At 41.9% G+C, this 15,616-nt stretch overlaps 1 protein-coding gene across 1 annotated transcript; it reads left to right on the top strand.

The window, feature by feature from the left end:
• Window positions 1-86: 86 nt before the first annotated feature.
• On the top strand, window positions 87-14,658 carry exoc3l1 (exocyst complex component 3-like 1). Its single transcript, XM_046395394.1, has 16 exons — window positions 87-811; window positions 2,982-3,108; window positions 6,225-6,400; window positions 6,511-6,730; window positions 7,585-7,797; window positions 8,477-8,676; window positions 8,773-8,991; window positions 9,108-9,178; window positions 10,070-10,187; window positions 10,468-10,593; window positions 10,811-10,911; window positions 11,030-11,146; window positions 12,346-12,616; window positions 12,897-13,052; window positions 13,452-13,585; window positions 13,706-14,658. Exons 2-16 carry the CDS (start codon window positions 3,066-3,068, stop codon window positions 13,890-13,892), a joined length of 2,352 nt encoding a protein of 783 aa, XP_046251350.1. The 5' UTR covers window positions 87-811; window positions 2,982-3,065; the 3' UTR covers window positions 13,893-14,658.
• The last annotated feature ends 958 nt before the right edge of the window (window positions 14,659-15,616 follow it).

Below are 15,616 nucleotides of genomic sequence, written 5' to 3'. Positions count from 1 at the left end.
GGATTTTTTGTTCTTAAAAGGCTTATATGACTAATTTATAGTTACTCATCAGTATCATACTTTAACACATAGATCTCTGAATTTTCTTTCCAGTAGAAAACATGTCAAAGTAAGTGTTATTTGATGTCACAGACAAAGCAGATTTAATGAATTTTTAAAGCTTTCCTTTAATCTCTGTATACCCCTTTATATACATTTACATTCACTGGTGGAACCATAGATCTTACAGAGTCTAGCAGGAAGGCAGCTCAGGTCAGGAATGTCATACAGGAAGTGGTCTCAAATTAGACTTCCTGTTCGTTCCATAGCTCTTCTGGGTGGAGGCAGTGCTGGGTGTTATGGAGCTCAAGGTGATGACAACAACAAGGGGAGGGGAGCGCTTCATTCAGCTTTCAGTGCACATACAACATTATTGAGCTTGAAACACTGGCTGTTTCAGGCTTTTTAAATGCTAGGTGGTGGACAGTGAGCCTTTGACAGGTTTGGGGGCAGTAATTTAAATTCAGTACATGAGGTTAATGCAAATAAAGGCTTGAAAACATATTCCCACAACTGAAGGAAAGGTCATCAGGGCATCATCAACAGTAAATTTCATATCAATGTGACCATTTGCTAGTCAACGAGCTGCCACTTCAATGGTACAATGTTACCACGTTACTGCAATTTATCTGGATGCTAAACTTAATCTTGAACTGATTTCAGGATAGCTGTGGATGCAGAGCAGATTGTTGTTAGATCTACAGCAGAGGGAGCGACTGAGCACACAGGGACAGAACCTTGACTGCAGTGTGACAAGACTGAAGAACAGCAGGTCAGTGGCCTTGTTGTCCTTAGCAATATGGTCCCTCCCTGACAGGAATACATTCTGCACAACATCCTGGTGTGTCAGCCTTTGCTCTATTCCTTACATGGCCCTGGAGGAAATTGTTCCTGTGTGGCAAAGATAGAAGAGATGATACTGAGGAGGATGGCCTTGTTAGTGTGACAAACAAAGAGGCAGCCACCTTGACAGAATGAGGGTTTGGTAGACACCGTACCATGTGGACATTTTGGTTTGATTCCTTTGTTCAACAGCAAAGTTCTTCATCCTGTGCTCTAATGCTCTTAGTAGTGAAAATAAGGGACTGTGTAAAAATTATCAGAGGAAGTCAGAAAAGAGGAATGTTATTTTTGTTTTTCCTGAAAAGAATTCTGAAAACTGAATTTTTGAGGTGACAGAAAGGGAGACTTTCAGAGAGTCTGTTATTGCAGATTTCTAACTTATTTTAGTCTTTCAATATGAGATGTATTTCCTTTTTATTTAAATGAGCTATGCTCAGAATTACATGATAACAATGAGGCCAAATTACTGTGTAAAGCGAAATGTGTAGCTCATAGCCAAAGTCACTGAGAAATATCACCCATGTCTGCAATTCCCCTCAACGGTGGAACATTTTGGCATCTTTCAGCTCATTATTTTGGTTTTATGACTTTTATGACAAGTTTATCTTGCACCTCTCAGATTATTTAAGATTTAGATTATTTCAGCTGTTGTCAGTCAAAAAAAAAAAAAAAAAAAAAAAAAGCTCTCAATACCCAAGCTACCTTCCTGGCATCCAATAGCAGAAAAAACTAGTAGCTAGTTGGAAAACATTTTGGAGCATTTAGAAGCCAAAGAGCCAAATACTATAAATATTTGTACGGCATTGATGGAGATCAAAACAAATTGAAATGTAGGATGAATTTATTTATCAGGAGACCAGAAACGAGACTACAAATAGATGCTAATGTTTCATACTTGCTGGATGCTAACAAGTTCACCATAAGAACTTAAAAACTGACGTACCCACAAACGTATTTTAAAATTGCATGAGGAAATGTGAAGTGCAGTACTGAAGAATGATGGACTTATGTTCCCTTCAGATAGCATGTTTGTGCTGGCTCCAACCACAGGGCCACTTGGCACACTTCTGTGTGTGTGTGTGTGTTTTGAAGAGGTCCGGGAAACTTAGAGGCGTAAACAGGGCGGCGGGGTCAGAGGACTTAATAAACAAACTTCCCTCAGTGGTAGTAGCTGGCTCTGGTCAAACAGCTGCAGAGGATCAGAGAGGGTCAGTGACACAGTCTGTTTTTATTTCAGTGGAAAAATTCAACACATTTTGTTCAGCACCAACAATAGAGCCACAGTGTTTACCTACCTGCTGTTAAAAGGAGGTTAATGACTCCCTAATGCAGTTATGAGAATCATGACGGATGTCTGGTGCCATCCAGTGAAAGAATAACACTCATAGTCTCCATTAGTTCTTGGCTCCTTTGTGTCCTCCTCTTTTACGTTGGGTTGTAGGCTAATGACTTATCCATTATGCATTGTTTCTTCCTGTAACTGTGTGTAATTGGTTTGCCTTTATGAGTCAAGGAGACTCTGAGACTCCCAGGAGGTTTTGTGGAACACCAGGCCCACTTACCCTCTGCCATATCCTACCCCTCAGCCCTTCTGCCACCGTCTGGATTGTTTTTCTGATACCCTTCCCTTGCCATCTCTCTTTCTCTCCATGCTGTGGGTCAAGAAAGAAAATCACAATTACTTGAGCAGAAAAATAACTTTAATTTCGAACTTATCATATATCACAATCAAGACACCATGACAGCTTTTCCCTTTCGATGAAGACAGTGTGGCTGAAAGCTTTTGAATAGGAAAGAAAAGGTGAACATTATTTGCTGAAAGTATTTATTCCATCTTCTCAATAGGCCCCTGAATGCAGCATATCTCCCTACACCCTGCCCCTTTCTCCCCTCACCCTCCCCACCCTCATGCATTATCCCCCCCTCCCCCCGGCTCCCTCCCTTTCCTGCCGGCCTCTCAGCAGAGGATGTGTCTGGGAGAGAGTGTGTGTGAGTGAAAAGAGGAAAACCGTCAGTAGAATGGATATGTGCCCTCTCTCCTCCACCCTTTCTTCTCCTTCTCCTTCTCCTCTGTCTCTCTCGTCACCCTCCTCTGCCAGCACTGCACCCAGGGCACCCTCAGTGCCAGCCCTCGGGGAAAAGGAGTCTCGCCGGGTGGACGGGCAGCTGAAAACTGAACTTCAATGTCAGCAGGGGATCAGAAGAATGGTGGTGACAAACCAGAAGGTAACAGGACACACATACTGAACACACACGCACACACACTGTTTGCCTGTTGACAACATTGCTAAACAGCCAACACCCACTCCATCTAAAGTCTCTGTATAGCTAGAGACAAAACAAAGCTGTGCCTGACCGCAGTGTTGCTGGTTGGTGCGATAAATGAATGAACCTGAGCACTTGGCCACTCAAATTTTTTTTTACTGTAAAGACATGCTTCATAGAAAGGAATAATAATATTTCTACTATTATTTTCCAATAACAATGGGTGAAATCCAGCTGCTGGTGATGATCATGCATTAAGATTACAAGTTTCACAACAACTAATAAATGAGCCTTATGGTGAGATTCTCTCAGCTGCTGGTTCCAAGGTCAAGCATAAACTTTGAAAGTCAGCAGTTTCAATTACATTTAGTACTCTGACAAAACAAAGAAAACTGTGCATACTAAACACCCTAATTTAAAGTGACAGTCTAGCATTTTAGTCATGCACTTCCATAAGGTTAGAGGATTTCTGAGAGACAGATTCCCAAAAATAGTAAAACTTGGTGCAGCAGGCATATCCTGATATCAGATATCCTGACTCTTTCTTCCTAATATGGGTCAAACTCTAAATAAACATGGATCCTACATCTTCACGGTACCCTGTGAATCACAAATTGACATTAATGTGCAAAAACGGCAGAATGCCCCTTAAAAGGCAGTCAACACCTGTTTGTTATTTGTTTTTTTTTTCCATTGTTGTAATTCTCCATCATGTTTCATCCTCACCAGACAGGCTGCTGGTTTCCATACCAACCAACCGTTGCAGCAGCATTACAGTGTGCTAATGAGTGAGCAGCTGCTGTATTGTCCTCCGTGCGGTTGTGTTTTTGACTGTGCTGTTGCAGCACCAGCCTTCCTGAATGTGAGCTCTATGGTTTATTGTTTTGCAGAGTTGCTGATGATGACATTTCAGCACTCAGATTTAGTATGGATTAGGATAGCAGAGTGTCCCATGATCTCCTCTGAGACAGAGACAGCCCTGTTTGTGTAACTGAGAGGTCCAAACATCTACACACACACACACACACACATGCACATGACTACACATGCCTCATCATCTCACTGAAAAAGCCTGAACCTAACACAACAAACTAAACTTTAAACCCTAAGGTCACAGAAAGTCTGTTCAATGCCGGTGACCAAGTTCAGCACATTACTCTGTGCTGAGTCACTAACCGGTACATTATTCAGTTAAGACCAATTTAGAAGTGTAATTCAAATGGAAGCATTGTGACATGACTCTAATGGCTGCAGTAAGCCCGTCTTGCTGACTAACAGATGAGAAACGATATCCTGCTCACCTGACTGTTCGACTGACAACAGAGCCTCGCTTCTCTGCGCTGTAAGAAAAGATCCTCTCCTTTATGGTGCAGAGAAATGTTTCACTCAGACTGGTACAGCATATCCCGTTCTCAGAACTGTCTCTTTTTATGATGGCTGTGGTTGGTAGTTCAACAGTGAACAGTGAAAGTGTGGGAGAGCTGCAAGGACATTTGGGGACAATATTGAGTGCTATACCAAAATCAGGGCATACTATTCTTGAGCTGGTAAATGGGAAATTAAATAATGCAATACAGAATAACTTTTGATGGAAAACTTCCCATCTGGGAACAAAGCTTAGCAAAGCATAATGGATTTTGTTTCTGCAAATATTTCTTGGAGACAGAGTTGCTGCGGAGACAGAAATAATGACACTGGTGAGGAAGTTGAACCTCATTTGGTAGATAATTGGGCCAGTTTTAGGTTTTCTGTCAAAAGGAAGAATGTGCCCCCATTGCAAAAGTCAGCTTCCACTTTCTGGTTATATGATTTGAGATTTTAAAACTGTGTTATTTTAAAGTACTCATCCACTTTAGACCAAGTCTGTCCAGTTTTGATCTAATAAAATGCAGTTTTGCCTCAGGAAATGGTTTAGCTGTAGTGGTAAACCACCCACAGGCTGAAGTGTATTTTGTCTAGCGATCATTTTAAGAGAAGGCGTCCTAACCTGCAGCCACACTCAATAAATATAAGTTCATGGTTTATTTACTAAAAGTGTATGCATTTTTTGGTGTTAGTGAGGTTTCAGGTGAAGTAACTCACCTCTGTTGTAAAACAATGCAGAGATGCTAGAGTGGCCTTCACAGTATGAAGGGATCATTGGTAGAGTCTGAGTGTGGTCTCTGGTTCTAAGAGCTTAGACTCTAATAAAGCACATACTATGTGATGCTGTTACAGCCTTTTTTTAAAAAAAAAAAACGTGTCTTCTGTGTGTGTTGGCAACAAACTGAAAATAATACTAAAAATACTAAATAAACTGATTTAAAAGTTTCTGAGACTGTTGACTCCTAGTAGTAGACCTAGTAATGCTAAATTGAAAAAGACACGCAAATCAAAAACATAGGGCACGAGAAAAAGTTTAAAGGAGGAGGATTCACATTAAAATAGTTCACCACAGATAGAGAAATGCTTTCCAACAAGCTAATCATACTCATCATGTATCAATGTACCAATCACTGGTAGTTTAGTCAGACATTTAGGTGTGTTGTGCCAGCAGCAGATAATATGTTGGGCTAGATCTCTCTCTCTCTCTCTCTCTCTCTCTCTTTCTCTCTCTTTCTCTCTCTCTCTCTCTCTCTCTCTCTCTCTCTCTCTCTCTCTCTCTCTCTTTCTCTCTCTCTCTCTCTCTCTCTCTCTCTCTCTCTCTCTCTCTCTCTCTCTCTCTCTCTCTCTCTCTCTCTCTCTCTCTCTCTGTTCAAACTTGTCATCCTCATCTTCAACTACAGTTGACTCAAGTGACATCACTTAAGGCAATGCTGCACAAAAGACTTTGATGCATGAAATTGCTACAACTTAAAGTTTTATTTATGTCTTCAGGGCAGACTCCACATGTTCATGAACTTTGAGAAGACATTCCGTTTTAAAGATGTCTACATACAAAACAGCATAACAAAAACATTTGAGAACATATATTTTCAAAACAAATGTTGTTTTTGCTTGTTTTTTTTTGTTTGGTTTTTTTTTTTCATTTCTGTAAACCCCTCACAACTGCTTCAAGACGTTATTTGACCCTTGTGCTCCTTCTGTTTTTCCATCAGACACGATGCCAGTGGTGGAGGTATGGCCAGAGGTGGAGAGGGCCGAGTGTTTGGCCCGCGGTGCTGCCCTGAAGTGGGCGTCAGGTGTTTTCTGTCGACCTGAACATCTGGAGCGTCTGAGCCAATACAGGAAGAGAGAGAGTCAGAGGACCGCCTCCATACACACCAGGCTCAAGGTGACATCATAGGCACACGTCAAAACACACACGCATACACACTATGATACAATATGAGCTCAGTTTAGCGATCAGTAGGACTAACCTCTGTGCTGCTGCTTTCCTTCCAGTCCATGGTCCAGTCCTACCTGGAAGGGGTAGGTTGGGGTCTGGAGCAGCTCCGGGAGGCCAGGGCTGAGCTGAAAGAGGTGTCACATGCCTTGAAGAAAGCAGGTTTAGAGTCTAATAGAAACACAGAGGGGGTGAAGGCTCTGGAGAGGCTGAGAGAAGTGTCAGTCAACCACTGTCAGCTCCTCGCTGCCGTCAGCAACCTGCCACGACTTTACTCTGGTGCGATGCCATTTTGTGAACACACAGGCCTGAAATCTTTCATTCATAATGAATCCAGTTTCCCTTTTAATTTACAAAAAAATGTAGTTAGTTGTACACAGATGAAAATATGTTCTTTAGGGGAAAAGAAACGATTGCAATTCTTTTTTGATGATTTATTTTAGTTTATAATAGTTTTGGCAATGTCAGTAGCTAAAAGCTAGTTCACCTTTCATTTTACCATAGCTGCATTTGTCTTAATCCTACCAATGAGTGAGTGATTATAACTTAACTCCTACTATGACCCACAGTGTACATGGAGTAGATATAAGTCTGTGAATGTATCAGGTTATACCATAGATGTTAAACCTCCAGATGCTCCTGTTCCTTGTCCACCCTCTGTACTCTGTAAATGTTATTATATATTATATATTATATTACAAGCAACTCACATCTGACTGCACATGTGACAATTCCTCCTCAGGACAACTTTGATCAGAAATTAGACTACTCTTGATAAGAATGTGGTGAATTAAGTTAACGAGTCATTTTGGTTCTAAATTAATTAAATCTATTAATTCGCAATTTAATGTTTTGTATTAATGTAGTTATTACTAATGTACAGTTGAAACAAAGTCTGTTATCTCTATGATTTCTACTTCTGATTTCCTTCACCCATCTTGTGTATCACTAATGGTATCTTTATAGAATATACCAAGGATTTTCATCATTTCTGCTTCCACAACTTTCATAGTACAAAAACTAAAATATGCAACTTCAATCTGTAACAGTGCCAAGAAGTAGTAAGAGGTTATTGCATGAATTGTTGACAGCTTGAGGAATTAATGTGTCCTTCCCTGACTTGGCCTTTGCAGTTCGAAGCATGGTGTTGGAGACTGAGCGTCTGGTGGAGTCCCGGCGTCTCCTGGAGGCCCACGCCCGGCTGATGGATCTGGAGCACTGGCAGGATGACATCCTCTGGCAGCTCCACGGGGCTGCTGGGACAGCAGGAAGTGCCCTTAGCACAGAGGACCAAGAGCTGGTGGCCAAGTATTTTTCTGGTGTGGGAAAGCTGGTGGACGCCCTTGGTAAGGATATCTTGGGGCTAGACAACTTCCAAGTTTTCTCAGTAAAATCTGCTTTATTAATTCAAAAGCACAGCAGAATTTCTCAGGAAACAGACCAGCATTTTTCTATAGTAGTGAAACCTATCAAGTACTAAGAGCTGTCACTAAATGTTTGCTTTGGTTTGGACATTCCTTGATTTAAATCAGAGCTTTAATCATTTAATACTGTTGTTCATTATGGGCAAGTTCAAGCAAGGGAACCAATCAAAATCATCACTGAAAACCTGGGCTCATATTACCCAGTGAATGGAGTCTAATGGTCTAAACACTTACAGTTCTTTGTAAAACATTCTATCCTTGATGGTGCTGCACTCAACTTCATCCCAACAGCTTTAACTGTTAGTAAATATGAAAAAGAAGGCCTTTCTGAGCAGTGAAAATACACCAAGCAACAGAATAATGTTACATTCTACATATAAGTTTCTTTCATTTGGATGTAACTCTGTTGTAATCACCAACATTTTGATTAGTAACTGTAATTTAATAAGGGGCTCAATAAGTGTAACAGATAACAGTTATCTTCATTTTTAGATTTTATTACATGGAAATAGTTAGTCCCCAGCTCTGTTCACTGTTCCACTGTTCACCTACTGCAACAGTTGTTTACTTTGTCTGTCCGCTGATGGTCTCTTCACATCAGGTAAGGAGCTGTGGGCGGTGGTGAGCAGTGCTCTGGCCCTGGCGCGACAAAACCCCACACCGTTTGTATCAGCTGTGAGGATAGTGGAGCGGGAGGAGGCCCTGGACCGAGCTTTACTGGAGGAGAGAGGGGGGAGCAGAGGCAACGCCAGGCCCCTGCCCCCAGGACGACCTCGCTGCTGGAGAGCATGCTTCTTCCAGGTCAGCACCAGCTGCTAAAAACCACAACACTTTCACCAACTTTCTCCTTTTTTTGAATTTGTAATTGTATGTTACAGTCTGCCCTCTTTGCTCTAGGTACTAGATGAGGCGGTTTCTGCACGGTTTCGCAGCGTTTCCTACCTGCACACACGAGGGCCAGGTTTGGCAGGCCACCTCTCTGCTCTCCAGCACAGTATCATGGCTGACCTGGCCACCGTACGCCACCTGCTGGAGCACTGTGTCCCGTCACACTACCATCTAACAGGAGCCTACCTGAGGGCCAGCCACAAATGTTTACATGCTCACTTGGCACAGGTCAGCGATGGGAGAGAAATCAGCCAATGCTGCAACATGTTCATCTTTTGCATGACAACTGTTTTCAAACTGCTGACAACCTCAGTATACACATGTAAGTGATGCTTGTGGCCTAGGTTAGCAGCTGGGACCTGGAGAGTGGGGAAATCTTTGCTGTGCTCAACTGGGTGCTACACATCTACAACAGGTAAGCTCTGTGTGCTACTGTCAGTGTGTGGCTGCTTTATGTAATGTGTAGCTAAATTTACATTAAGGACAAAGGAAGTCTGTATCTGAGGTAATCTGTTCGCTCACATTGGAGTGTGGAGGACATGGAACTCATCTAGGCTAATTTGTGTGAGAGCTGATCCAGTAGTTCACCATGAACCTGAACATCACTTTGGCTCATGAGGATCAGACTCTGACTTTATGTTTCATTTCAAATCCAGATGATTACCTTCATACACACTTTGCCCCCCATATTTCCTCCTTCATTGCTTAAACCCATTCATGTCCACAGTGGAATTTTATAAATACCTTAACAGCACATGTGGAACTAAATGACCTAATCACAAATACATTTTTCCCCAAATCAGTCAAAGTATGACACCACAGCCCAAGTACCATTTTTTTTCTTAATAATCAAATTGAGGTTGAACCACCTTTTTGTGATATTTTTGTGTTTGAAGGAAAACTAAACTTGTCTACTTATTAAAGTGCAATAAATATCTGAACTCAAACAATTTGTTTTTGTCATGTGTTGAGAGTTTCCACAGAAAATTTTGGTTCCATCTCTAACAGACAAAACCAAAGGATCAACTTTTGGTTGAACTTCTTTGTTGAACTGAAGTGAACATATGTAACATAACAACATATATGCAGTCTATGACAGACTGTAACAAGCAGTCTTGTTTGACTATAAAGATCCACAAAGAATCCTGTCAACTTGTGTTGTAGTATAAGGTCCATTAATGAGGCATTATGATGATTTTGTTAATTATATTTACACAAATGTCACAATTTTGAGCTTTATATGGATGCCAGTGTTGGACAGAGTTAACTGTGAAAAGCTCAGAGTCTGACAGTCTTGATTTGGCAGCCCAGACATGATGGGTCATCCAGAGCTGGTGGCTGAGAAGGAGAAAGAAGAACTAGGACCTCTTATCTCCACTGAGGGACTGGAACAGCTGCAGAACAAATACGTACAGAGTGTTCGGGTGAGTCGTCCACAAAATTAGCTGAGTCCTTGAAAACAGAGTCCCTACATAGTTCAGCACTCGGGTTTGGAAAAGTGAATAAGAAAGACATTACACATGGTCATGGTACATGTTGACTACTAATGAAAATAATATGAATGCATATCTGGAAAAGCTGGGAATATTGAAGTTGAAACTCTGTAGGAACCATATGAGCGACATGTAGAGGAATATGATGGTACCCATGTTGGAGTACTGAGAACAGTGAATGTGTGTGTCCATGTTGTTCCTGTTGTTATAGAAGAGTGTATCAGAGTGGATGCACAAAGCTCTGCAAGTGGAGCTGCAAGACTGGCAGAGGGACCAAGAGCCTGACACAGACCATGAAGGTTTCTACCACACCAGCCTGCCCACCATCATCACACAGGTAAACCATACAGATGCCATAACAAAACACAGTAAATACAACAACACGTGTACATATACACGGGGAGCATGACCAGTGGTAACACCCAGAACGCAGCTGAGTCATCTCACATTAAATTTTCCACTTCTTAACATACTTGGTGTACTTTAGTCACATTCTCAGCATCATCACACCTAAAGATTGGAGTGTATTCATTCTGTTTGTGGGACTGTGGTAGATGCTGGAGGAGAATGCCCGAGTGGCTCTGATGATCGGAGAATCCTTACGAGATCAGACCATACAGATGGGACTGTACGAGATGGAGAACCTGCTCAACAGGTGTGCCTTCATGCAAGTTTTGCTCTGGACCGCTTGTCAAGCCACTTTATTTTCAGTATGCATGAAACAGGCTCATACACTTCTACTTCACTTCCACCTCCGTTCCTTCACATCGTAGGTTTCGAGAAGCTCTGGTGGAATCAGGGAAGGAGCATCGCAGGGATCCGAGCAACAACAAAAACAAGTTCTACCTCCACTATCTGCTGGCCTCCATCAGCAACTGCATCATCCTCAAGTGAGACAATGGCAAAAAGGTGGTGAATGACCACTGATTAAGCTTTCAGCACTTTGTTTCACTAATGTGTTTAGACTCATGTTATGACAGCATTAGGGGTTTTAGTTTAGTTATTTTAATTTTGAAATTAAATTGAATTTTTTGTCAGTTCCTGCTTTGTTAATTGCATCCTCCTGAGTAGTTCGTCCATGTACTGTCCCTCCGGAACCACTAAAAGTTTGCTGTTTGCTGCTTGTGGATTCCTTTCTTGTTCCTGCCTGGTTTCCCTGTTACTCACCAGTTTGTTCTTTTGTTAGTTCTGTATTTTCCTCTATTTTTATGCTTCCTGTGTTTTTATTGGCAGCCAGAGTAGTCCAATTTCAATTTTATGTTGCTAAAGCTACCATTTTATTTATTAATTTTAACCTGCCCTCTCAGTGTCTTCCTTTTGGGTCCTTTTTGAAACCTGCTAAAATGGTTTTGGACACTTTGGGGACCTAGAACAGGTTGGCAAGCATTGTGTAATAGTTGTGGTAATTGTGTTGTTGCTCAAAAATAGTCAGTTCATACTGTAAATGTAAACAGAACCAGAAAAAGAGATTATCAGTTTCTTGTCTATTCTTAACACACCAGATATTCTGTTTTTCTTTGGCAATTTGCCACCAAACATCTCCAATCATACTGAGCCCTTCACAAATGAATGGGAGACTTTGTGATTCCAGTGAACGGTGCAGAGATTAAGATGTCAAGAATCAGATAAACAGTATATAATAGTAAAACACACTGAAAGGGCCATTCAACAATGTATTTTCCATTCTAAATTACATTTTGCTGATAATACTCCTGTGAAAAAAATGTGAATGCAGCACTTGTTATGGCTTATCTTTTACATTGCTGCATTGCCCTGTTCACTGCCTCATCACATGCAGCTGTGAAACACTGGGAGCAGCTGTCTACTTCCCTCCACCCTGCTCCCTATGATGATTACTCCATCTAATCAGTTGGTTCACAGTGAAAAATAAATGAGCAAATGTGCACTGGCTGACAGTTCAGTATTTTTAACACAACAGCTGTAATGGCCTGCTGATCAAGATGGTGCTGTCTTCCCAGTGGTTCTCCCAGCACAACAGATTATAAGAATTAACTAAAATAAGGCCAGTAAAAAATAACAAATACGGATGTAAATGGAATCCACTGTGTCTCGTGTGTTTGAAATGCAGAAAGTCCACAGAGAGCCTGCAGCAGCAGCAGTCGTCCCGGTCAGCGGGGCAGTTCTCTCGGACTCCCCCCAACCCTCTGGCAGCTCTGGATCGGGCGGTGAGACGGGCGTGTCGCCTGGTGATGGATCAGCTGCTGCTGGATCTTCAGCCTTTCCTCCCAGGCCTGCTGACCCGACCCTGGCTGGTCCAGGGAGACCCCACCCCTAAACTATGCAGCGTCCTGGAGCGTCACCTGGAGCTGTACAGCCGTGTTCGACCACCCTGCCGACAGGTCACAGCTTTGCTTTGTTTCTGTCCCTACTGTGCAGACTTAGTTCGTTATTCTGTCTTTTGGATGTTAAACTGAGAATTCTGGTTCACTGGCTCGGCCAAGTGACATATTAAAGGTTATCATGTAGGCTGAAACACACTACACTAGCCCCCTGCCTTTTATCTCTCTAAAACACATTGTGCAGTGAAACACTGGAGCTGCTTGACTTCTTGTCTTTCAGTTCTCTGAACTTTGTATGTGTGGCCAACATGGCTGCTGAATGTTATTTCGGTGTCTACAGCGTCTGCAGGAGGAAGCCCAGTGGCTGATGGTGGTGGAGTATGTCCGTGCTCTGATGCAGAAGAGGTTGGTGTGTCGCAGTGCCGAGGAGAGGAGGCAGCTCGCCCAGCAGATAGTTCAGGACGACCAGCAGTTCAGAGAAATCTTCCACGGCCTGGTGAGGAGAACCTGACTCTCGAGAAGTTCATTTATGGACTTAAAACACTTTGAAGTACCTCAGTGTTCTAAAGATTACGTACATGTAATCAGTCCTAAAATAGTTGTCTGTGAGAGTCCTGAACCTGACTGATTTTGCGGCACACTTCTGACAAGATTACATACATTAGCACACACTAGTAAATCATTGTTTATACTGCTGTAAAAGCAGAGGGCTGTATTTTAGCATCCCATTGCAGCTTAAAAGTTATTTGAGTAAAGTAAATAAAATACTAGACTGAGCACTGAATACACAGAGGTTTAAAATATGTTTGGTGTGAAAATGTTCAAAATCAAAACATTTCTACAAACTGTTCTCCTACAGCTTCATTCAAATGTATTGATGTGTGCATCTATACAGGAGGGTGAAGGGTCGGTACCTGAAGTCAATCCGTTGGCCTTGCTACCCGTCCTGGCTGACTTTGTCCGGCTGAAAGACCCTGGTATGCTCATTCTGGAAGTTTCTGGACTTGCTGCCAAATACCCTGACATCAGGTAATCTGACCTCCCTGCTGACTGTAAAGTGGTTGTTAAATCACCATATATAGTATGCATTAACATCAAGTTAGATCCTTATAGCAAAATGATTTGATACCACGCATGTTATTTCCTCAGTGAAGAGCATGTGTCTGTACTGCTGGATATCCGTGGTGATGTGTCCAGGGACATCAGGGGGGCTGTGTTGGACTTGCTGGAGCAGTGCGCCCCCCCTCTGCCTGCAGGATACCGACCCATCTTCACTGACATCCTGGTGCCTCCCTCCACCATGGCCTTCTGTCTGCCCACTGCCAAGTGTGCATAACAGTGACGGAGGCCAAGGCCTGAACTCCCGTTGTCACATTAAAATCAGGGTGGCTCTGGTTCTCAGAAGGATTGTGAAGCTGCATGTCCACAGCTCATCATTACACTGAAATATGCAGGACCATACAGGTGAATGGCCAACCTGTGTACAATTCTGTCATTCATTATTTATCCAGAGAGCAACAATTGAAGTTCCTTGGTTTTTTCTTCACATTCACGGTGTTACAACATGCATAGTGGGAGCTGCTATCTGTTGAGCAAAGAGAGAGGGACACATTTTCTTTCCCTTCACCCATAGGGTGAACATACCAGGGATTTGAGCTGGTGACTTGCTGGTCCAGGTTCACCTTAAGCCGAATCTCATTTGTCTGGTAAAGTTCTGAATCAATCAGCCACTGTGGCTCAAAAATATGAACTGTAAAGCAATATCTTCTACTCTATCGCAGCTTTCCATCGTGTGATTTATGCTACAGATTTAACCAGACTTTGACATTAAAGCTTGCAGTATGGAGCTTTAACCAACATACGCTGAAAACTTTGACTCAGAAATCGTTGAAGATGACATCAGTAATCTGCACACTGCTCTGTGTGTACCAACTCGTGCATGATGATCTCAAAGGGATGATGAAGCTGTTGACCAGGTTATATGACAGATTTCACTGACAGTTACACTATATAGACAAAAGACAAATTGGGATACCTGACCATTACACCAGCTGAGATTTTAATGACATTGCATTACAAAAACATAGACAGCTTTGCAGCTATAACGTGTAAGTGTTTCTGTGGGAATTTTTGCCCATTCATGCAGTAGAGCATTTGTGAAGTCAGACACTGATGTTGGACCAAAAGGCCTGAATCACAATCTCTTTTCCAGTTCATCCCAAAGGTGTTGGATGGGGTTGAGGTCAGGACTCTGTGTGGGCCAGTCAAGTTCTTCCACACCAAACTCATCCAGCCATGTCTTTATGGACTTTGCTTTGTGCACTGGGACACAGTCATGCTGGAATAGAAAATGGCCTCCCCCAAACTGTTGCCACAAAGTTGGAAGCATAGCATTGTCCAAAATGTCTTGGTATGCTGAAGCATTAAGATTTCCCTTCACTGGAAGTAAGGGTCGAGCCTATTGGAGATAATTAATCAGGAACTTTTGACACATTTCTGAATTCTAACAAATAACTGAAAGACTTTACCAGATAGCCATAAAAATGTGGTGAGATATTCAAGGTCTGACCCTGTTGTTCCTGCAGAAGAAAATAGCCATTGGATATTGTATTAATGGGTCGATTTGTGCATATGATGTTATGTTTATTGCCTAGGAGGAGTTCATGGTTTGAAGTAAAATCAAAACAAAACCTAATGTTATATTCAATGAAAGCCAAACAATAGTCACGCAACAAAACTAAAAATATGCAGTCCCTGAAACATCTGAATATCTGTACAGCATGTAACAGTGCATCAATTACAACTTACGGTATGTGACTTATATAAATAATAACTGTATTAACAGTTTTATTAAATCATCATCACACTACAGTCTGGACTTAAGATTTAAGGCTGAGGAACTTTGGCTGCTAATTACTTTCAAATCACCATCATTAACTTGCCTTTGTGTATTTGTTATTTTGTCCCATTTTATCTTCTAATATTGTTTGTAAAGGGTGTTTTTAATCTGATTTTTTATGTATTTATTGTATTTATATGTTATTTTTCTGCTAATTCCTT

The sequence above is a fragment of the Scatophagus argus genome, chromosome 7 (genome assembly GCF_020382885.2).
Source record: "Scatophagus argus isolate fScaArg1 chromosome 7, fScaArg1.pri, whole genome shotgun sequence".
Taxonomy (NCBI): domain Eukaryota; kingdom Metazoa; phylum Chordata; class Actinopteri; family Scatophagidae; genus Scatophagus; species Scatophagus argus.
The sequence above is the reverse complement of the archived record's forward strand: the minus strand, read 5'-3'. Positions and strand labels throughout refer to the sequence as shown.

Coding starts and splice junctions, on each gene's coding strand:
- exoc3l1 (XM_046395394.1), top strand. CDS start 3,066: ATGTCAGCAGGGGATCAGAAGAATGGTGGTGACAAACCAGAAG. Junction 10,188..10,467: donor AATACGTACAGAGTGTTCGG/GTGAGTCGTCCA, acceptor CTGTTGTTATAG/AAGAGTGTATCAGAGTGGAT. Junction 11,147..12,345: donor AGCAACTGCATCATCCTCAA/GTGAGACAATGG, acceptor TTTGAAATGCAG/AAAGTCCACAGAGAGCCTGC.